The sequence below is a fragment of the Phascolarctos cinereus genome, unplaced genomic scaffold (genome assembly GCF_003287225.1).
Source record: "Phascolarctos cinereus isolate Bilbo 61053 unplaced genomic scaffold, phaCin_HiC Scaffold_3;HRSCAF=262, whole genome shotgun sequence".
Classification (NCBI taxonomy): Eukaryota; Metazoa; Chordata; class Mammalia; order Diprotodontia; family Phascolarctidae; genus Phascolarctos; species Phascolarctos cinereus.
Window position 1 is genome coordinate 107,584,492 of NW_027555736.1, and position 23,158 is coordinate 107,607,649.

Consider the following 23,158-nt stretch of genomic DNA (forward strand, 5'->3'; position numbering starts at 1 on the left):
CAATCCCCCGCCCCACCCCCTCAGCACAGCACCAGACGTGAGGGTCCTCCATGGACCTCAGGGCAACATCAGAGCAACACCAGGTAAACAGCTAGTGCCTGCAGCCCCTAGCACAAGAAGCCTGAGACAGCGCCCCTTCCACCCTGTCAGCACAGCTCAAATTTAAAAGAAAGGAAAAAGGCCAAAAAAAAAGATGGAAAAACAAAACAAAACAAAAAAAAGAATGTGACCATAGAAAGTTATTATGGTGACAAGGGAGATCAAGACACAAACTCAGAAGAGGACAACAATGTGAAAGCATCTATGAGCAAAACCCCAAAGGGAAACAGGAAGTGGTCTCAAGCCCAGGAAGAACTCATGAAAGAGCTCAAAAAGGAGCTTAAAAATCATATAAGAGAGGTAAAAAGAAAAATGGGGGAAAGAAATGAGAATGATGCAAGAGAATTATGAAAAAAGAGTCAATAGTTTGGAAAAAGAAAACTGCTTAAAAAATAGAATTGGCCAACTGGAAAAAGAGATACAGAAATTAATTGAAGAAAACAATGCCTTAAAAAGTACAACTGGACAAGTAGAAAAGAAAGTACAAAAGCTAATTGAGGAAAACAACTCCTTAAAAGTTAGAATTGGGCATGTCGAAGCTAAGGACTCTGTGAGACATCAAGAATCAATCAAATTCAAAAGAATGAAAAAAAATAGAATAAAATGTAAAATAACTCACGGGAAAAATAACTGACCTGGAAAATAAATCCAGGAGAGACGTATCACAATATTTGGACAACCAGAACACCATAATCAAAAGGAGGATATGGACAGCATCTTCCAAGAAATTATCAAAGAAAACTGCCCAGATGTCCTGGAGCCAGAGGGCAAAATAGACATTGAAAGAATCCACTGGGGACAGTAAGGTGGTGCAGTGGATAGAGCATCGGCCCTGAAGTCAGGAGGACCTGAGTTCAAATCCCGCCTCAGACCAAATACTTGACACTTACTAACTGTGTGACCTTGGGCAAGTCACTTAACCCCAATTGCTTAAAAAAAAATCCACTGATCACCTCAGCAAAGGGATCCCAAAATAAAAACTCCAAGGAGCATTATAGCCAAATTTCAGAACTATCAGGTCAAGGAAAAAAAATGCTGCAAGTATCCAGAAAGAAACAATTCAAATATCAGGGAGCCACAATTAGGATTACAAAGGATTTAGCAGCTGCGATAAAAGATCAGAAGGCTTGGAACATGATATTCCAGAACGCAAAGGAACTAGGACTACAACCAAGAATCGCTTATTTGGCAAATTAAGCAAAATACATGAAAAGAAAAATGGTCATTCAATGAAATAGAAGGATTTCAAGCTTTCATAAGAAGATCAGAATTAAATAAAAAATTTGATCTCTAATATCAAGACCCAAGAGAAGCCTAAACAAGTAAAAAGGGAAAAGAAAACACAAGGGATTCAATAGAACTAAGCTGTTTACATCCCTACAGGGGAATATGATACTTGTAATTCTTAAAAACTGCATCACTAATAGTACAGCTAGAAGGAATATACATAGAGGGTATGGGTATAAGGTGAATTTGAGAGAATGACATAAAAAAAAGAAAACATAAGAAATTCAATGGAGATGAACTATTTACATCTCTACATGGGAAGATGATACTCGTAATCCTTAAAAACTGTACCACAGATCATATAGCAAGAAGGAATACAGAGAGAGGGTACAGGTATAAGGTGAATTTGAGAAATGACATAAAAAATAATTAAGAGATGAGAAAGAAGAGTACACTGTGTACAAAAGGAAAGGAGAGGTGGCCTGGGGTAAATTATTTCACATGACGAGGCACAAAAGACCTGTTACATTGGAGGGGGAATGGGAGGGTGGGCAATGGACAGTGCTTGAACCTTACTCTCATCAGTATTGGCTCAAAGAAGGAATAGAATCAGTTGAATATAGAAATCTGTCTTAGCCAACAGGGAACTAAGAGGGGAGGATATTAAATAAAGAGGAGGGACTAACAGAAGAGAGGGCAGATAGGAGGAGATGGCAGACAGAAGCAAAATACTGGTGAGGAGGGAAAGGGTGAAAGGAGAGAGAGGACAAATAGGAGAAAAAAATAGGATGGAGGGAAATACATAGTTAGTAATCATGACTATGAATGTGAATGGATGAACTCTCCCATAAAATGGAAGCAGAGAGCAGAGTGGATAAAAAACCAGTATCCTACAATGTGTTGTTTATAAGAAACACACTTGAAGTAGAGAGACATACACAGAGTAAAGGTAAGAGGCTGGAAGAGAATCTATTATGCTTCAGTTGAAGTAAAAAAAAAAAAACCGGAGTAGCAATCCTGATCTCAGACAAAGCAAAAGCAAAAATAGACCTAATTAAAAGACATAAGGAAGGAAATTACATCTTGCTAAAAGGTACCATAGGGCAGCTAAGTGATGCAGTGGATAAAGCTCCAACCTTGTAGTCAGTCAGAAGGACCTGAGTTCAAATCTGGCCTCAGACACTTGACACTTACTAGTTGTGTGGCCCTGGGCAAGTCACTTAACCCCAACTGCCTCACAAAAATATAAAATAAAATAAAAATAAAAGGTACCATGGACAATGAAGCAATATCAATACCGAACATATATGCACCAAGTGGTATAAGCATCCAAATTCTTAAAGGAGAATTTAAGTGAGTTACGGGAAGAAATAGATAGCAAAACCATACTAGTGGGGGACTCAACTGTCCCCTCTCAGAACTTGATAAATCCAACCAAAAAATAAGCAAGAAAGAAACTAAGGAGGTAAATAGAATATTAGGGTTACAAAGGAAACCAATTATATTGAAATAGTTATCAAAATATTTTTTAAAACTAAGTTTGCAGACCCCAGGTCAAGAACCCCTGCTCTAAATTCTATCTACCTTTCAGGGCCCTGCTAAAGCTTCATCCAGTCACCTCAGGCCACAGTGATTTCTTCCTCCTCTGAGTTGCTACTGTATCAATCATATAAACCACACATTTTAGCCCTTAATAGGGGGTGTGTGTGTGTGTGTGTGTGTGTGTGTGTGTGTGTGTGTGTGTGTGTGTGTGTGTGTGTGTGTGTGTGTGTGTCTTGTTCCCCCAAACAAAACTATAAGCTTTTTGAGAACAGGAACCACACATTTTCTCAGTATCTAATACACTCAATTAAATATACCTATTGGTTGATTTAAGGCTTACTAGAGAAAGCAGTTCCTCCAAAGGAAGCCTTTACTGAGAGCTGCCATAGTTAATTCAGATCTGATCTACACCCTCCATTCCAAAAAACAGAAAAGAAAAGAAAAAGAAAACTCCACCCACCAAATTGCATATGATTTCAGTGCAGGTGCCTCAGGCCTTTCTTGGGCTAATTGGGAAGTGCAGGTGGGAGGTTACAGGGCCCTGACCCCTGTTAGTAAAAGCCTCCACTCTCCCTCCTCCTACTTCATCAAGGGAGAGGGCCTAGGGCTGGCTCAATTCCAGAGAAAACCTTCCTCAGGCACATGATAAACATCATAAAAGTCAAGGTGATGAGCAGGGCCACCATTAAAAAGGCAGCTGGAGTACTGCAGGGCCCCAGTGTGCCTGTCCTCTGCTGCCCACATCCATCACAGCCTGGCTCATACCTCCCACATCCTTTCTCTCTCGCCATTCCAAAACCAAGATGTGGTGGTTCCTCATAATCTCCCTGCTGACCCTGCTATACTGCATCTGGCAGAAGCTGGGGAATTTGGGCAAGAAATACCCCGTGTGTCTGCCCCATCTGCCCATCCTAGGGAGCCTTCCATATATGAACTCCACTGAAAAGCCACACATCTACTTCACCAAGCTTAAGGAGAAGTATGGTGAAATCTACGCCTTTTGGATGGGCCCCTATTATTCTGTGGTAGTGAACCAGTTCTCACTGGCCAAGGAAGTGCTTGTCAAGAAGGGCAAGGATTTTGCCAGCCGCCCCCGAGTGGTAAGCATTTTGATGACTGCTGGTAGCCACTGGGGAGGGGGACCCGGGAAGAGCCATGCCTGACCTAGATCCTGGGGATCTAAGGGGTGATGTGAGAACGAACTTCAGAGCTGCTTAATAGGGCAAGAGGGGACATGCCCCCCCTTTTCTGGACTTGGGGGAGAAGTAGCATGACGGAGTAGGCTGGGATGAGGAGAACTGGGTGCTAGCTTTCATTCACCCTGTGCCTCAGGGAAGAAGATCAGCAAAACCATTAGACCGTTCTGGGCCTCAACTTCCTGGTCTATAAAATCTGGGCAGGAAGAAGGGTGACAACATCCTCTTCTCTTTTTCTGAGAAAGCCAAACAGAGTTTTTCTGTCTTTTCCAGATGACAATTTCCCTTCCCTTCTCATTTCCCGCTCCTGCCTTGCTCAGCTTCTCCCCCCCCATCTCAGCCTTGCAGGACCCTGAGAAGACTCCTTTCAGAGTTTTTCCCTGAAGATTAGAGTCAGTCAAGACCGCAAAATAGCAAAGGGAGAAGGAACTGAAGAGAGGGAGGAAGAAGGAAGGAGGAAACCAATTTAGAAATAGGGAAGAAGGCGCAAGGGGAGTCTAGTGTTCTGCTGTTATTCTTGGGTACCCTCCTCTCCACCCTACCCCTTCCTGGGGATACCAACAGTTTTAAGGGCAGACACCTCCCCCAGAAGAGTATCCCTCCAATTGCTTAGTGTCTAGTAATGGAGCTAGGAGGCAGAGGACCTGACAACTTCAGGTTGGAGTCCCAGCTCTGCCACTTAATTACCTGTGTGGCCTATACCAAGTCAGCGTCCCTGGACGAATCTCATTTTTCTCATTTGTAAAATAATGGGATTGGGCTACATCATTTCTAAGGTCTCTACCAGATCTTTGGGGCAGCTAGGTGGCACCACAGCGCACAGAGTACGGGGCCTGGAGACAGGAAGACCCAGCTTAGTGAGTTCAAATCTGGCATCAGACACTTACTAGCTTTGTAACCCTGGGCAAGTCATTTAATCCCGTTTGCCTCCGTTTCCTCATCTGTAAAATGAGCTAGAGAAGGAAATGGCAAACCACTCCAGCATATTTGCCATGAAAACTCCAAAAATGGGGTCACGAAGAGTCAGACATGACTGAGAAACAACTAATAGCAACCACCAGATCGAAAACCTATGATTTAGGATTTCTTCTCTCTCCCCTGCAATGTCCCCCCTTTTCTTGACAATTGGCTGCTGAGAACTCCAGCCTCATCAGGGCTTGTGTTTTCTCTGTACTTCTTCTCCAAGGCTGCAGAAGAGTTGGTCTGGGTTAGTGTACAACAGAGATGGAAAGGTAGTAAGTAGACGGGACTAAGAATGGAAAAATCTATTTGGTAGTATGGGGAGAGTACAGGTCTCTAGGTTCCAAGCCCCCATGCTGTGAGCCGGCCTCTAGACTGGCCTCATAATGGATGTGGCTTCCAGTCCTATGTTAAGAACCTTGAGCACGGCGGCTAGTTCATTTTTGCCTTTATATCCCCAGCTCCTCGGCACAGTGCCTGGTACACAGTAAGGCTTGCTGTGTGTCTCACTGTGTGTCATACCTTCCCAATTACTCGGTGTTAAGTGCTGGGGATACAAAGAAAGGCAAAAAATCCCTACTCTGAAAGAGCTCTCAGTCTACAGGGGGAAGACGACAGGAAAACCATGTATAGACAAGATAAACAGGACAAGGTAGAGATGACCAGCAGAAGGAAGGCACTAGTATTAAGAGGGATTTGGAAAGACTAGTAGAAAATGAGATTTTAGCTGGGACTTGAAGGAAGCCAGGAAGGCTAGGAAAAAGAGATGAAAAGGAGGAGCATTCCAGGCATGGAAGACAGCCAGTGAAAATGGCCAGAGTGTGGAGATGGATTGTCTTGTTGGAGGGAGAGCAAGGGAGCAACATCTTCTTTTTGTGTGTGTGTGTGTGTGTGTAGGAGGAGAGGGAGGGAGAGTAAGATGTAATAAGAAAGCTAGAAAGGCTGCCAGGTTATGAAGGGCTTTGAATGCCAAACAGGATTTTGTATTTGTTCCTGGAGGTGCTTGGAATTTATTGAATGGGGGTGCGGAGGGAATGACGGGATATGGTTAGATTTACACTTTTTTTTTTTAGGTAATTGGGGTTAAGTGACTTGCCCAGGGTCACACAACTAGTGTCAAGTGTTTGGTCTGAGGTTGGATTTGAACTCAGGTCCTGTTGACCTCAGGGCCAGTGCTCTATCCACTGCGCCACCTAGCTGCCCCTAAGAGCTGTACTTTAGGAAAAGCAATTTATCAGCTGAGTGGAGGATGGATTGGAATGGGGAGAGATTTAATTTAGCGAAACCAACCAGAAAGTTATTACAGTAGTTCAGTTATGAAATGAGGGACTAGAGCAGGGTGGTGGAAGTGTTGGAGGACAGAAGGGAGCATAGATGAGAGATGTTATGAAGGTAGAATTGGTAGAATTCAGGGGAAGGAGTGATGGTACCTACGACACCTTGACTATTTTGACTACCTGGATGGAACTCCAAGACTAGTGCCTACCATCTACCCTTGGGGAGGGCAAGTGGGGGCAATTTGAAGAGATTAGAGTATAACACACCCCAAATCCAATCTTCTCCTAATTCCAAAGGTAACCACAGACATCCTGAGTGGCTCTGGCAAGGGGATCGCCTTCTCTGAATATGGTCCCCAGTGGCGAATGTCTCGGAAGCTGGTGCACTCCACCTTCTCCTTGTTTAAGGATCCCTCCTCCCAGAACTTTGAAAAGATCAGTGAGTGCCAGGAGCCTCTGAGGGGCTACTAGGGATCAGTAGGGAGGGGGCAAGGGCAAAGTAGGGAGAGTCTGGGCTCAGAGCCTGACAGCAGCCACCAATGAGAGGTAAGGGGGGTGACCAGAATGATCCCAGGTTGCTGCTGCCACCTGGTGGTCATCCTCAAACTATGTTGGGCAATGTGGTGGTGGTGGTGATGGGTGTCATTGAAGGGTGGGGTAGGGTTGGTCTCTCTCCCCTTAATTCTGACCCTACCCAACCTTTATCCATCCTTTCCTTTCTCTATCTCCCTAGTCTGCCAAGAGGCCAGTTCTCTATGTGAGGCCTTGGCCAACACACAAGGACAGAGCATGGACCCAGCTTTAGTCTGTTTTCTGGCTGCGGCCAATGTGATCTGCCAGTTTTGCTTCAGCTCCTCCTGGAAGCAAGACGATAAAGATGTAAAGATCATGATGAACTTCAGCGACAACATCATCAAGACTGTGGCCAGGGACAGCCTGGTTGACATCTTTCCCTGGACTCAGGTATGAGCTCCAGGGCCCTGCCCTGTAGCAGTAAAGGTCACAGGGAGTAGGTGTCTTCCCCCTCCCCCTTCCTGAGACTCTCTCTCTCTCTCTCTCTCTCTCTCTCTCTCTCTCACACACACACACACACACACACACACATTTGGTCAAGGCACTTGATCTCCTAATCCCAATCTTTCTTATGCTTTGACAAAGGATGAACTTGAGTCCACCTCCTCCAGGAAACCTTCCTTGACTGTTAAAATCCACACTGATCTCTCCCTCTTCTGAACTGATACAGCTCTTACAATTTGAGCCAGAGTCCAGCTCAGAATTGTAGACTGTCTTGTGTTGCTTCATTGCTGTGTGTGTCTCTCCCTAACCAAACCATAAACTACTGGGACTACTGACTTCTGCTTCTTCTCTGCCTCCTCTCCATCTCCCCCAATTGATGCCAAGGACAAGGCTGAACATAGAACAGGTTCTCAAAAAAAAAAACACAACAAACCCACACACTTGTGATTGACTAGGGTTGAGGAGGGGGCTACTAGGGACCCAGGCCTCTTCAAGCTGGCTTCCCCAGCCACTGGGTCCGCAAGGGTTATCTGATGTCTCCACTGGTTTGTGGAGAAGTAAATACAGTAAGAAGAGAATCAGGATGGGTAAGATTCATGGGGGAGATAGAAGAGTAGGGGCAGAGAGTCAAGAGTCCAGTCTCTGCAGTAGAAAGTGAAGTGAGGGAGACTGGAGTTGGGCGCAGGGAGTGGATCTGCCTTCAAGACTCCCCTTCTATCCTTACCATCTTTCTAGCTGTTCCCCAACAAAGAACTGATTCTGCTGAAGGACAGCGTCATGAAACGGAATAAACTACTGGAGAAAAAACTTAAAATTCAAAAGGTATATGACAGAACAGTGCAAGCTTGGAGGGGCTGGAAGAGGGGGAGGGGATCCTTTATTGGCTGTGTACATAGATGACAAGGCCGGTATACCTCAATTGTGTTCCCACTCCTGGGCATGGATTCTCAGACCTAGGCTGTGGGATGGGACTGGGAGTTAAGAGGAGTAAAACAGGAGAGGAGAAGGGCTCCTGGGTTCTGGAGAAGGTAGATCCATTTCCCACCCCTATTCTCCCAGGAGAAATTCAACATAGATTCTGTAAACAACCTCCTGGATATGCTGCTGAAGGCCAAGATGAACAACAATGGTCACCTGACCCAGGAGCCAGAGATCACAGATGAGCACATCCTGATGACAGTGGGCGACATCTTTGGAGCTGGGGTGGAGACAACCAGCAATGTTGTCAAGTGGTGTATTGCCTACTTGTTGTGGTATCCCCAGGTAAGACTCATTCAACATACCCTAGAAAGAGCTCAGGGAAATCTGCCTTCTACCTCCACCCATCTCTGGGCTCCTGAGAAGCTCTGGCCAGCAACATAACTCTAGCACCTAGACCCAACGCTGACCAGAGTCTCAGGAGGACAAGCCCTCTGGGACCCATGTCCAAGTGCTCATGCCCCTGTTGTTTGTCCTGGAACTTGAGGGCATGTAACCCATGAGCACACACTCCATTGTCCTCATTCCATCCATCTCACAAGGGTACAGCATCCACCTTAAGATTCAGCCTCCCTGGCCTGGAAGTTCATGTCACACACACAAACATACCCACACCACCCACACACACATCCCTCCATATGATCCACAGGTAAAGGAGATGATCCAGAAGGAAATTGACCAGAAAATTGGCTTTACCCGAACACCTGTGCTCTGTGACAGGCACCAACTTGTCTTCCTCGAGGCCACGATACGTGAGATACTCCGCATACGGCCAGTGGCTCCCTTGCTCATCCCCCACGTGGCAACTTCTGACAGCAGGTATGCCCAATTCCCTTATCCACTTACTCCTAATCACCCAATGACCTATTAATCAATCCACTAACCAATCTATCCCCTCTTTCTCAATTCACTCAGTGGTCCACCCATCAATTAACCTACACATAACTACCTAACCACCTCCACTGTCATGGGCAGACATGGCCCCAGAGACAGGGCAGAAAGTTCTGGGATAGGTATTCAGAGGCTCGTAGTCCAATAGCAACAGCCATCACAGAGCATTTGTACACATGGATAATCATATGGACATACATTCTCCTTCCCATATCAGGCTCACTAAGATGCCAAAGGGACAGGGAAAACCTTAACAAAGCTCACTGACTCCAAAATAAAAGACATAAGTTTTGCAAAAATATAGAACGTCAAAGATGGAAGGACGTTAGAGCTCATGTAGTCCCTCAGTTTATAGGTGGAATACATCAAGTCCCAAAGATGTTCATTTTGGGGTGAGAATGGGTTTGACCAAGTTCTTATAGAGGCCAAAGAAGAGATAAAGGAGAAAGGGGAATGAGTCCTAGGAAAGAAAGGGATTAAGTAGCTCCTCCAAATCAATTCAACAAATATCTATTAAGCAGACCAGGTTCAGAATCTTGTGCTAAGTTCTGAGAAGGGCTACAAGGATAAATAAAAAATGATCCTTGACTTCAGAAAGTTTATGATCTAGTAAGGGATATAAGGTAGGGACATAATTAACTATAATATAATTCAGATTGTGATAAGTGCATAAAAGAAATATAGATCTAATACCATTAAGAGATCTCAGTAGAAGGAGATCACTTCTGGCTGTAGGGATCAAGGAAGGCTTCATGGAACACATAACAACTGAGTTGGGCCTTGAAGGATGGGAAGCATCATTGCAAGAGGCAGGTGGGAACAGAGTGCATTATAAGCATAAGGAACAGTGTAAGCGAATACATGGAGGCAGGAAAAGGCAATATGAGTTCTGAAAGCATACCTTTGGGAAAACTGAGGAGTAAATGAAAGGGAGCTTTGTGGGATAAGGCTGGAAAAGTAGGTTAGGGACAGACTATGGAGTCCTCTGAATGCCCCTGAAGAGTATGGATCTAATCTCCAGGTCAACAGTCTCCAAAGTGAGGAATGTGGCATGCCCCCAAGAAGGCTGTAGCTTGACCCCAAGGGGTGTGTGATTAACTAACTGGAGGGTGGGAAGATAGTTACATTCCACCCAGCCCATGACAGTTAGTCACAGGTCTCGTCTCCAATACGACCAAACCTACCCTTCACTCACAGCCATCCTCTGTCCCCAGCTGTGCACACTTCCAATCTTCCCCCTTCTGAGCCAGCCAATCAGCCCTTGAGAGCAGTTAACCTAACCTCTAACCCCAGTAGCTACAAAAGTGCTACTGGGAAAGTCACCCACCACCACCACCCAGTACATCCACCAGCAACTTTTTTTTAACTGATATGGGTGTGCAGTAGTAGTAGTGGTGGTGGTGGTGGTGGTGGTGGTGGTAGTAGTAATAATGGTGGTAGTAGTGGTAGCAGTAGTAGTTGTTGTTGTTGTTATTATAATAATAATAAGAAGAAGAATGTTTAGAGACCACCGGTCTAGGTAATGGAGAGTTACTGAAAGTTCTGCCTGACATAAGCAGTTAACTTTAGGAAGATTATTTGGGTCCTGGTGTGCACTGGAGCATAGGAGTGGGAAGGAAACCCTTTATGAGTAGAGTTGAGAAATAATGAGAGTCTGAACTGGATGTGTCCATGAGAGATGTTCAGAGGGAGAAGTGACAGGATTTAGGAAATAACTGGATGTGAAAGCTAAGGGAAGAAGAGTCCAAAATGACTCCACGCTTTCAAGCCTAGCTGGCTGAGAGAATGATGATGACATTGACAATAACATGGAAGTCAGAAGGAGGAAGCTGATTTGGAGGGAAATAATGATAAATTAAGATGGTGATATTGTTTGCAATTTCAAAATAGAGGAAGTCCAGAAACCAAGCTTGGCAACTTCCCACACTTGTAGACAATGCTAACCTGCAAGGGGAGGTATGGCTTTCAGGGTGTACAACGGGGGACCTGGCTGTAGCTTGGGGTGCTAGTAGTAGACACTAGGCCCCTGGTCATTCTGCAGTAAGAGAGGGATTCAAGTGAATTGCTAAAAATGGAGATGTCCAGGGGGCAGATGGAAATGTAGGCCTGGATTGGGGAAAGAGGTTAAGACCAGAGCTACAGATCTGGGAGTCATCAATGCAATTGATAGCTGAAACTGAGAGCAGATGAATATACTAAAGGATGAAGTACAGTTATCCCTTCCACACCATGGGAGTTAGGGGTGCAGCACCCCTGGGATCTGGAAAATCCGTGTAAAATTTTTTTGCCCTCCCTGCATATCAGAGAAGTCTGAATTTTTTTTCTTTCTTTTCATGGGTGTTTATAATGCTTTATCGTAAAATTTGGATTGATATTATACAATACTATACATATATTTTATGCATTTCTGAGTTTCTAAACTTTTTCTGTGTCATCTGCTGGCCTTCATGTGTCATCCACACCTTCTGCGAAACTCCCAAAAAATTCCCATTTAATGTCTTTTTTATTAATTTCAGATATTTATTTATTTAAGTAGACATCTATGTAGTATTTGATGTCTTATGCCAACCTGTGACATATCGAAACTGTGATGGGGAACATTGTGATGTGGAAAGTCGTGATGAGGAAGTGATAATTGTATAGAGAGAAAAAGAGAGGCTCTAGGACAGAGTCTGGAGGGATGCCTACATTTAAAAGATGGTTGTTGAAGAGGAATGAAAGAAACTAGAGAGGAAGCTGTCAGAAGTAGGTGAGAATCATAGGCGTACAGTCATCGAAGCCAAGGGAAGATAGGGTATTAAGAAGGAAGTCAGGGTCAGCAGTGTCCAGGGGTGCAGAGAGCTTGGGCAGGGAGAGGCCTGAGAAGAGACCACTGAATTTGGCTCTCTGGCTATTAGAAAGTCATTAGCAATCTTGAAAGAAGTAGATGCTCACAGTATGCAGAAATCCCTAAGCATGGGAAAGAGGGGAAACAAGAAGAGGCAATATCACGTGGAATAATGAATTCTCTCATCACAGCATTGGGGAATACACCATCCCCAAAGGCACCAGGATCTACATCAACCTGTGGTCCATCCACTATGACCCTACAGAGTGGGACGAGCCAGAACAGTTTAAGCCAGGTGAGCCAGTCAAGTCAGCTCTCTAGCAAGTTTTTAAGAATCTTCTGTGTGCCAGGCACTGAGCTAAGAACAAGGGTCCCAAAACAAGGGGCTCCTGGAACCCTAGCACATCAAACCCAAATTTCTGTGGTGTGGGAAACCGTGTGTTTTTCCATATTCCTCTCCCTTGAGGTTGAGGCTGGGTTACTTCCTCAGTCTCAGGACTGTCCAAGAGGCATCATGTTTCCCTCTTCAAACCTGGAGTTTCCCAAGGATAGTCTGCCTTTAAGGCAACTGGCATAATGTTTTCTTTCTTTTTTTTTTAGTGAGGCAGTTGGGGTTAAGTGACTTGCCCAGAGTCACATAGCTAGGAAGTATTATGTGTCTGAGGTGGGATTTGAACTCAGGTCCTCCTGACTCCAGGGCCAGTCCTCTATCCACTGCGCCACCTAGTTGCCCCCATAATGCTTTATTTCCAGAGGGAACTTGGTTCCTCTTTCTGACCCACTCACTAACTCTTCTGCAGAACGATTCCTGGACAAGAATAAGGAACAACTTATCATGCCAACTAGCAGCTACTTTCCCTTTGGAAGTGGACCCCGGATCTGTATTGGGGAGTTCTTGGCCCGGGCAGAGGTATTTCTCTTTCTGTCCTGGATCCTACAGAGATTTGACCTGGAAGTACCTGATGATGGAGAACTACCCTCCTTAGAGGGGAAATTTGGAGTGGTCTATCAGATCACTCCCTTCAAGTTGAAGTTCAAGCTTCGGAAGGCCTGGAGGGAGGCTCAGCTCAGTGCCTAGCCAATAGTTAGATTCACCTCCCTCAGCTCAGGAACAATCATAAACAAAATGCAGAAGCAAGTGAGGAGAAGTAGCTTTCATTGGAGATTGCCCTGAGCCCCTCCAAAGGCGCCCCCATCTCCTCAGCTTCAGGGAGGTATCTTTCCATTGCCTCTAGCATAGAATTTCTCCTTTCATTCCCTTTCTTCCTACATCCATTCTCCTCTGGAAAATCCTGCTGCTTCTTCCATCAGCCTCAGCTCCACTTGGTAGGCCTGGGGTTTTTGTCCTGAATGATTTCTAACCTTTTGGCTTGCTTCCTCTACCTGTGATGGGTTTGTATGTCCAGTCCCTTTGGCCATTCTTTGCCTATATTCCATGTACCAGTTGTAGCTAGTTATAACTCAAAAAGTCCAGGTGGCACCGGGCTTACCAGCAGCACCACCCAAATTGGGGTTCTTGTCTCCCTGAAAGTTAGACCAAGACTTAGAACAGCTCTTCCTCATATCCCAGAAAAACACAGGGCTCTCACAGCTATCATAACTGAAGGCTGAGCCCCTGCTGAAGATTTAGCCAACTCCAGCCTAGGAATCCATATGCTCTCCCATCACCCACCCCACACTTGGAAACTCAGGTCTTTTTAGGAGATAAATTCCAAGGTTCCCAGACCTCCTTGAGCTAGTCTATTATTGCAAGAGGACAAAAAAAAATCCTCACTCTTGATAAGTCTTCAGTCCATGGAAGAGTCAAACACATTTGTCCATGGACCCCAGCACTGGACTCTCAGCTCACCCAAACCTTTTCCTCTAATAGATGGGGACTACAGGAAGGTCACAGGGAGGTGGTCCTGCAGAAAGGCAGAAGGGAAGCTGAGGTTAGGACACAGATGATAGTCAGGGGCATCGTTAGGGCTTTAGTTGTGTTGAACTGGACAGATAATGGATCCCAATAGTCCTGCCTCCAGAGACAGACATCCACAGGAGAGTACCTGCCTCTGGGGGAGCAGGAAAGTGTCTGACACAGAGGCAAACACCTCCTCAATTCCAAGTTACAATCTTCTCCCACCAGAGAAGGAAGGGTTGAAAAATCTAGCGCTGATGATTTAGTCTTGGCTCCCCTCAGCTCGAAGTCCAAGCCCATCCTGGAGGAGCAATTCCCTTCCCCACGTCTCAGTACAAAGATAGTCCAAGAGCAGCTTAGAGAGCTGGGCAAAGTACTTAAAAACTTGGGGCTAACCTACAGTTGGCATTGGCAACTAACCTGGGCAAACACAACTGGTTCAGTTCTGCTTACATCACCACTGGGAATCTACTTGGGAAAAGGCTCCTCTCAGTCACTTTCTAGGATCTTAGTCAGGAGGGAGGGCTGCTGGAAGGTGCTACAAGAGACCTCCCAAAGCTGCCCATTATTTGAGCTGCTGGGAAGGGGCCAACGACCACCACTACTCCTTGAATCAGTCCACCCTCCAGACTGACTCCTTAACCAGCTCCGGAGCCCCATCTACCAGGTTCTTTGCCCAGAAGGGTAAATGGGTTGTGAGGGAGTGGTGAGATGGCAGGCAATGGCAGGGAAGAATAAAGCATTTCAAATGTCCTCAGAATCTGAAACAAATAAAGCATTTTGCACATGTGTGATGACCAGTGGGTCAGTTAAGCTGTGGGCCAGCTTTAGAGGAGGGTCAGAGCTGACACCAGCTTCTCTGCTATAAAACAAGCAAAGGAAATGAGGATCTCATCAAGTTAGAAGCCCCTTCATTCCCTATACACACACACACCCCTCCCCAACACACACCACAAACACAACACACCAAACACACATATGCCCCACAAACATACCCCAACACACACACCACACACACATGCCCCACAAACATACCCCCAACACAAACACACATATACCAGACACCCAAACACCCACACATGCCCCACAAATATATCACCCCAACAAACACACATACCACAAACATACAACACACCACACACATATGCCGCACAAACATACCCCCAACACACCCCACACACACACCACACACTCAAACACTCCCCCCCACTCCCCCACCCCCCACACACTGGAACTCACAACCCATAGGTGCTTGTTCATCCTGTGGGACTCTTGACCTAAGTTTACCACAGGGAATCTACCAGCCACCATAAGTCATGGAGCCCAGGCACAACGTGCTCATTCCCCCCACCTGCTCTGTAAAGATCTTCCCCCCAGAAATGCTCTCTGAAAAGCACTGGTTGGAGAAGGATGGTTTTAGGGGGACAATTTCCCCCCAAGTCATCACCCCAGCTTTGCATGTTCCAGAGAAAGGGCTCTTACTTCAGAAACCCATAGATCAGGTTACATGATCAGAGCAGGGTTAGCTTCTCCTGTGAGCTGATAGTGCCATGCCCAGGGCCCCCACCTCCTGAAAGACCTTACCAAAATCTGGCAGCTGCATCAGTTTATGTTCTTTGAATGTGAACATGCCCCTACATAGTGCTGTGGGCAGACACATGGGGAAGGAAGTCAGGAGAAGGTCAGATTACTAGAATTACAGAACCTCAACAAGATACGCTGTGTGCACATGCACACACACCCATCTGCACCTAGGAACTCCTGAAAACCAACTTGCCTCCTCGAGCCCTTGGCCTCACCCTTTATTCTCCATCACATGCAATAGCCAGTCATCAGGGATCCTCTATACTGCCCCAAAACCTGCTGGTCAAGGGAAGCATCCCATTGGCTTCCAAATGGCCCATCCAACCAAGAGAAGCAACCCCACAATCCTCAGCCAGGCATTCAAGCCTCTCCTTAGTTGGTTTCCAACCTACCTTTCCAGTTGTACATTACAGGACTTGGTCTGATTCCCAAGACTATGTTCTTTCCACTACACCACCCCGCCTTGGAAAGTCACATGCCATCCCTGAAATGACACGACCTATGCTGTTCTCTGCTTCCAAAGACAACCCTCCTGACCCGCCACTGGCTGGTCAGACCTGTACTCTGTACCCTTGTAATGGAGCAGTTCTACACTGCACTATCCACTCTCTTCTTCAGCCCCTTGTCTGTCAGACTCCTGGGCAGGGTGAAAGAGAGGGGCAGCCTGTGGACATCTGCGTGCAGCAGATCCAGTCAGTGCGGAGTGGGAAGGGCAGAACCGTGGCCTGGCGCCCCATTAGCCTCTTTGCTGCTTGTTACCTTAAACATACACTGTAGTTACAACCATTCCTAATACTGGACAGTCCAAGAGTGGGCTGGAGCCAGCTGTACCAGCCAGGTCTCAAAACGCACTTGTTAAATTTTCAGTGTGATCATTTACAAGTCAGAAGTCAGCAAATGCTACAAATCAGGCCTTGGTTTACTCTTTTGTTGGTGGTCTAAGCTTAAGGAAGAGATAGGGAAAAAAAAGTGTTAATAATACATATTAAACTTAGAAGTGTGTGGTGCTTTGGAGAGAGCCAGCTGATAAACATTTGCCTGACTAGACCTTGCCTCGCTAGCCAAACCCTGCCACAATCACTGCCTTCCTTTCCCATCCCTGATCTGAGGCCTGGTGCAGGCTAGGGGCTTCTGCTCCTGCTGTCTGAGTCTCCAACAATGAGCATGTTCCTGACCCCACTCAGGGCTTCCACTTTTTGGCACTCTACAAAGATTATCCTATGTGGTTTTCACCACATTCAAAGGACTGTCTATATTGCCTTCAACTCTCTGTGCCTCCTGATTTCACATCCTATTACTACTTTGGCCTGGAATTTGAGGATAACATTAACAAGTGGTGGACTTTGGGCTTCAGTTTTCTTCTCTGGAGAAGGAGGAGGTTAAACCATCTTTAAAGCACCTTCCAGCTCAAAAGCTCTTCTGTTCCCCTTCTCTGGCTGTTTTGACAAGTTTCCTGCAGAGGTTCACTATTGACCCCCCTTCCTCTGACAGTGAGAGTCTTCCAGTGTTTCATAGATAGTTTGACTTCTATCTTTGACTTTTATCCCTGTACAACAGAATGTTGGGCAATCGATCCACCCATGAGCATTTATGGATTTAGCCATCCTGTATCAATCAACGGCTCACCAATATACTGGCCTTGCCTTTGGCTCAGTTTTCTTTGTCCTGCTCAGCTTATAAGACATCTCTGATTAATGAGATCAATTCAAACCGAACCTGCACAGCATGGAGTGTCTGCTCTCCATTCATTTTCCATTTAGCTATGACAACGAAGCCTTCATATCTGTCATATCTGGGAAACCTCTGGGCTAGTAAATGGGTCCAAGTTCCTCCAAGGACCCAATTCCCTTCAAGAAATCCCAGGATATCCAAAACAACTGTCTTACCCAAGTGAATTTCCTCAGGGAGGATTGTAACCCTCAGGCAGATCTCTCTGGGAAGGCTCTTCAACTGGGACCTCAATTAGAGATCAAAAGCAGACCCATGCCAATGACCATAGCTTTTTCTGTCCCTAATAAGAGTCTGGAGATGCCTAGATCAGTTTTGCTTATTTTTTCCTCCTCTTTGTCTTTTTAAGAATTCTTGTTTTGTAGGATGGCTCCCTGGGAGAAGGGAGAGGGAGGAATACAGGGGGAAATTTAGGTATTATAACAACAAAAGATATCAATAATTTCTTAAAAGAAATGTTAATAAGAGGGGCAAGGCACCTGAAGGCTAATCCAAGCAAAAAGTTTGCTCTTTCCCTGGATCCTATTAAATCATGGATTTTGAGTTGGAAGGGACCTTAGAGATCATCTGCCTTGGATAAAGCCAAGCTGCTACAACAGAGAAGCAGCCAGTGGCACACATGTCTACAGCTGAAATGTTGGCTATGAGCTCCCAGACACAGCAGTCAGTTCATATAGGCCTGGGGTGGGGTGGGGCAGGACTTGAAGGAAGGGAAAAATTGTTTATTTTCTTACATATTACTTATCTCTTGGCACTCTGGGGTCCTAGGGCCTACTTGCTGTTCTTCACACATGATACTCCATGTCCCATCTCCAAGCTTTTGCACTGGCTGTGCCCCCCACCTGGAATGCTCTTCCTCCTCATTTCTGCCTTTTGGAATCCCTGTCTTCCTTCTGGATTCAGCTCCAGCGGCCACTTTCAGAGAGAGGAGGCCTTTCCTGTCTCCAACCCCACTCTCTCTCTAGTCTGAACCATCTGGAGTATTTGTTACTTTGGATATAAATTACCTTAACTCCCACCAATCCCTGTCTAACAGAGCCCCAGGGGTGAGGGGACAAACCAAAACATCGTTTCTGTTAGTATGGGTGGTCCCTCACTTACCAACAGGGTATGAATTATCTGGTATTTGGCCCTGGTGGAGTGACTGCAGCCTCTCTGCATTAGCAGTGCCTGGGTGGAGCTCTGCCAACTGTCCATTGCTATGACATACCAGACTAAGACAAAGGGCACTTGAACTGACCCTGAAGGCCAAGAGCACTGCCTACCCCAAGCTTGGGGATATGGGCTGACCTATCCCCTGGCCCTCCTTGGGAAGCTAGGTGGCAAAGTGGACAGAGTGCTGGGCCTGGAGTCAGGAAGACTCTTCTTCCTAAGTTCAAATCTAGCCTGAGACATGTACTAGTTGTATGACCCTGGACAAGTCATTTAACCCTGTTGGCCTCAGTTTCCTCATCTGTTTAAAAAAAAAAAGAAATGAGCTAGAGAAAGAAGTGGCAAACCACTCCAGCATCTTTGCCAAGAAAACCCCAAATGTTGTGGGGGGGTTTTTTGGTGACCCAAATGGGATGGCAAAGAGTTGGACACAACTAAAACGACTCAACAATAAGAAGTCCTGAGTCTCCAGTCTCCTTCACTCAGAGGCCATGGGGGGAGGGAGAGTGTTGAACAGAAGAAGGTTATACTTTTTCCTGGGAATTAGGTGCTGGTGGGGGTGAATCTCTCACTTTATCTGACCCCTGCACTCCTATAGGTAGCCAGCTTTGGCTTTACAGAAATCAGAGACCCAGGCTAGTTTCAAAGTAGTCACAGAATGGGCTTTCGAACATATATCAAGGTCACACAGGAGTGGCTCAGAGAGGAACTCGGCCCAGAATTCTTGGGGCAGTATGGCACAATAGATAGTGTGCTGCTCCTGGAGTCAGGAAAAACTTGGTTCAGATACTTGCTCCTGACACTTACTAGTTGTGTGATTTCCACGATACCAAGCTAGAATTTGCTTCTCAGCCTTCCCAGGGCCATCTAATCCTCTGAACGAGAAAGCTCTCCTGCAGTATACCTATACAAATGTTGTTTGAAGACCTTTAGTGAAGGAATCTCTTCCATCCAGAGGCAGCTTTTTTTTTATTTGACTTACAATTGTTAGGAAGCTTTTTTTCCTCCTTTTCAACAAGCCTAAATATGCTTTCTTGAAAGGGGATGGATTCTAAACCCTGACACCAGCTGTTGTAAAAATTCACGAATTCCAATAAATTTTCAGTGCTTGATAAATGCTCCTTGTTGACTAACTCTCCCTCCAAGCCCTACACCCTGAAATCAAACTGGATTGCTTACTGTTCTCTTTCACCCACAGGCTGAAACACTCCCTCCCCACCCGCTCATGTGCTGCCTCCTAAAGCACTAAATCAATGTCAGTTAACATGGTTCCCAGACTTGACCCTAGCTCTGGGGTCTCCATCCCCTGACCCCACCTACCTTGGCCATTAGGTCAGAGGGGGAAAAAGCTTCCTTTAAAACCAGCCTTCATGCTACTGGACCTCTCTCATCATTAGTAGTCTCGAAAAACTTGTCCACAGACAGCCTTCTCCCTCCCTCCTCTCTTTCTCCCCTCAAGGGGGACTGGGCTGGGCTTGGACTTTTGTTGGAGAAACCTGCTAAGCAGGTTTAGCGGTTCTCATGCTTCCAGAAAGTGACAGAAACCCATCTAGTATGGAAGCAGAGAAGGAAACAGAATTCTATCTTAGTGCCTTTCTTCTGAGATTGCATCAGTCTTTTTTTTTTCCCAATCGTGTTCGACTTTTTGTGATCCCATTTGGGATTTTCTTGGCAAATACTGGAGTAGTTTCCCATTTCCTTCTCCAGCTCATTTTACAGATGAGGAAACTGAGGCAAACAGGGTTAAGTGACTTGCCCAGGGTAACACAGCTAATAAGTTTTCCTGACTCCAGGTCCTGCACTCTATCCATTACGCTACCTAACTGCTCTTCCTTCTGAGTTTACCTCCAATTTATCCTCTATTTTGCTTCTTTGTTTTATAGTTGTTCGAATGTTGTCTCCCCCACATTAGACTATGAGCTTGTTGAGGGCAGGTACTGGTTTTTACTTTTCATTGTATCTCTAGTGCCTGGCACATAGTAGGCACTTAATAAACATTAGTTGACTAAGAGCATTCTTAAGAATTGCATTAGGACCCACAAGTACAAAAATATTTATAGCAGCTCTTTTTGTGGTAGCAAAGAACTGGAAATTGAGGGGATGCTCATCAACGGAGGAATTGCTGAACAAGTTGTGGTATATGAGTGTAATGGAATACTACTGTGCTATAAGAAATGATGAGCAAGGGGCAGCTACGTGGTGCAGTAGATAGAGCACTGGCCTTGGAGTCAGGAGGACCTGAGTTCAAATGTGGCCTCAGACACTTGACATGCACTAGCTGTGTGACCCTGGGAAAGTCACTTAACCCTGACTGCCTCATCAGAAAAAAAAAAAGAAAGAAATGATTAGCAAGCAGACTTCAGACAAACCTGGAAAGATTTGTATGGTCTGATGCTGAGTGAAGTGAGCAGAATAAACCTAATATAACACGGTTAGTTTACAAAGGGGGTGATCATCTTATTCCTCAATACCAGTGTTGCAAACTAGTCACCTGATAGTTCAAAATCACTCATCTCATTTGACAGGTAAAGGTACTGATGCCAAAATAAGCACAGCCTATATCAGATTGCAGTCTGTCTTGGGGACAGAGGGAGGGAGGAGAGGGAGAAAATTGCTCCAAGAAACTAGCATGGAGTTGTACACATAAAAGGCTCTTAACAAATGTTTGCTGAAATCAGTGAATTTGTGCTATCATTTTAACAGATTAAGTGGGGACAATGGAATTCCTTCATGACAGCTGGTGTCAGGGTTTAGAACTGTAAAACTGGATCTAAGTACCTTGATTTGCTTGAGCTCCCCTATTACCCAGGACTGGCTGCATTAACTAAGATAGAGTGCTACTTGACATATCAACAATCCTTTGCAGTCACGCAGAGTAAACCCAGCTCAATGTGCAGAAAATCAGCAACTCTGAAGCCAACCAAGCTCCTAACAGCTTTGAAGTAGATCCTGAGTTATCTGGTCATTTCAAGAGACAGTGTTATCTTCAGAGACTCTCCTAACCATTGGCTTGGGGTTCTGAGACACATCCTGTTCTGTGGTTTCTGGAAACATGCCCTTATCTTTTGTTTGTGCTCAAGCCTTGAACTGTCAAGACTGTTCATTGCCAAGAATGCCTTCGGATTTGTGCATCAAAGCGCCGCAGTTCTGACACCTGGAATTCCCCACTCCTCTTTTCCTGGATCTCCCTCTCCCCTTGGGAATGGGGCTCCCTGCCTCATTCTTTTCTAGGATCTACCCAATTCCCACCTTTCTCCCCAATTCCCTGCCTTCCTTTGTTTGAAAAGTATAAATACCTCACCCTTTCCAACTCCCCTTCAAATAGATGAAAATCCTGTCTCACTGTTCCAGCTTGCAAGCTCCTTCCTGGACAATAAATGAAACTGTAATCTGTGACCAGACTTTGGCTTATTCCAGGTCCTCCTTTTTGGACCTGAGGTTTCTTCTATTTTAAGAGTTCACAGGGTTTGGTTTGGTTTTTTAACAGAACCCACTCCCTTTCAAGAAAGCAGATTTAGATAAAAAGAAAGTCTTTTGATGAAAAGAAAGCCTCCTAACAATTAGAGCTATCCAAAAGTGAAATGGGCTGCCTCTGAAAGGGACAGGTTCCTTCACTAAAGGTTTTCAAGTAGCTTCAGCTGCCCGTCAGGTACCTTGTAGAGAGGTTTTCTTCTTCAGACAATATTAGATGGCCTATGAAGTGCCTTCCTTTGATGAGATGCTTAAGATGCTGCGGATAATTCAACTAACAACTCATGGTAATAAGGCTTGGTTCTCATCTTCCCACCCCTAACCCCCACTGACTGAAGACTGTCTCCCTAATCTTGCCCAGTTATCTGTTCACAAGGGGTTAAGGAAGAGTGTGTGGACAGGCTGGTGTAGTCCTTCTTCACTTCAGGGGTACAGAGTACTTCTATAAGTAGCCAGCAGTGGATTAGGAGCATCATCTTCAGAAACAGAGAACATTTATTGTGCCATATTTCAGGGATGGCATTTGACTCTCTAAAGTAGGGTGGCATAGTGGAAAGAGCCTTAGCTTGTGAGTCAGACCACTTGGGTCTCAACCCAGAATCCACCACTAACACAAAAGCTATAAGTCCTTTCACGTTCATGGTTCCTAGAGTTGTCTACTCCACAAGGTTAAGGATTAAGGGAAATAATGCATATTGAAAATACTTTGAAGTGTGTTATGTGAGGATTCTTAAGACTTTCCAGAGTCACATAACAACAAATATATACGTCTCATAAGCATAAGCCTTCTTATCTGATCTGTGTACAGGGGAGGAAGTATTCTGGATGGGCAGGTGAGGGTAACATACTTGTCCTGGGGCTCCCATGATGTCTAGGCACCCTTCCCCAGGCTCAGAGTCCCCTACGGCCAACCAACAAAGGGGTAGCTGCACAGCTAGGAGATGGGTAGGGAATCACTCCTCAATGGCTGCAACGTGAGTGCTGTTTAATATTTTTCAGCAAGACTGGACTCCTCAGATGTTGCGATGGAAAAACAAGATTATAAAGAGGGAAGTGGGGGAATACTGTATGGACTGAGGAATTTTATGTTTAAAACACTCTGCTCTCTCCCCCCACAAACCAAGGAACACTATTTTTATGTTTTAGTAAGAGGGGAAACAAATCCTCTCCAAGAAGATACAAAGTCAAAATATAGCCTTTGTTTCTGTTGTCTCCACAGATTTCAGAATCTTTAGGCAGGTAGTCGGGAGTAAGTCACAGCAATCCCTCACTGCTGCCAGCCCAGATTAAAGACTACATCCCTCTCCACTAC

The 23,158-nt window shown here is 45.4% G+C and overlaps 2 protein-coding genes across 3 annotated transcripts in view; one reads left to right on the forward strand and one right to left on the reverse strand.

The window, feature by feature from the left end:
• The window catches only part of BORCS7 (BLOC-1 related complex subunit 7), a 115,771-nt gene that overhangs the window by 20,093 nt on the left and 72,520 nt on the right, over positions 1-23,158 (reverse strand). The window contains exon 1 of one of the 2 annotated variants that reach the window (XM_020967622.2): positions 19,696-20,860. The exons of the other annotated variant lie outside the window; for it this stretch is intronic. The gene's annotated coding sequence lies outside the window, so the exon portion shown is untranslated. Of the gene's footprint in view, positions 1-19,695; positions 20,861-23,158 lie in introns of those variants that run through there. 2 annotated transcript variants of the gene reach the window in all.
• CYP17A1 (cytochrome P450 family 17 subfamily A member 1) lies at positions 3,672-14,700 on the forward strand. The gene is made up of 8 exons (XM_020967590.2): positions 3,672-3,968; positions 6,599-6,740; positions 7,035-7,264; positions 8,054-8,140; positions 8,378-8,581; positions 8,946-9,115; positions 12,206-12,309; positions 12,815-14,700. Exons 1-8 carry the CDS (start codon positions 3,672-3,674, stop codon positions 13,090-13,092), a joined length of 1,512 nt encoding a protein of 503 aa, XP_020823249.1. The 3' UTR covers positions 13,093-14,700.

Excerpts from the sequence above, each read along its gene's own strand:
- CYP17A1 (XM_020967590.2), top strand. The coding sequence starts at position 3,672 with ATGTGGTGGTTCCTCATAATCTCCCTGCTGACCCTGCTATACTGCATC. Across the intron at positions 3,969-6,598 it reads TTGCCAGCCGCCCCCGAGTG|GTAACCACAGACATCCTGAG; the intron begins GTAAGCATTTTG and ends CTAATTCCAAAG. Across the intron at positions 8,141-8,377 it reads AAAAACTTAAAATTCAAAAG|GAGAAATTCAACATAGATTC; the intron begins GTATATGACAGA and ends CTATTCTCCCAG.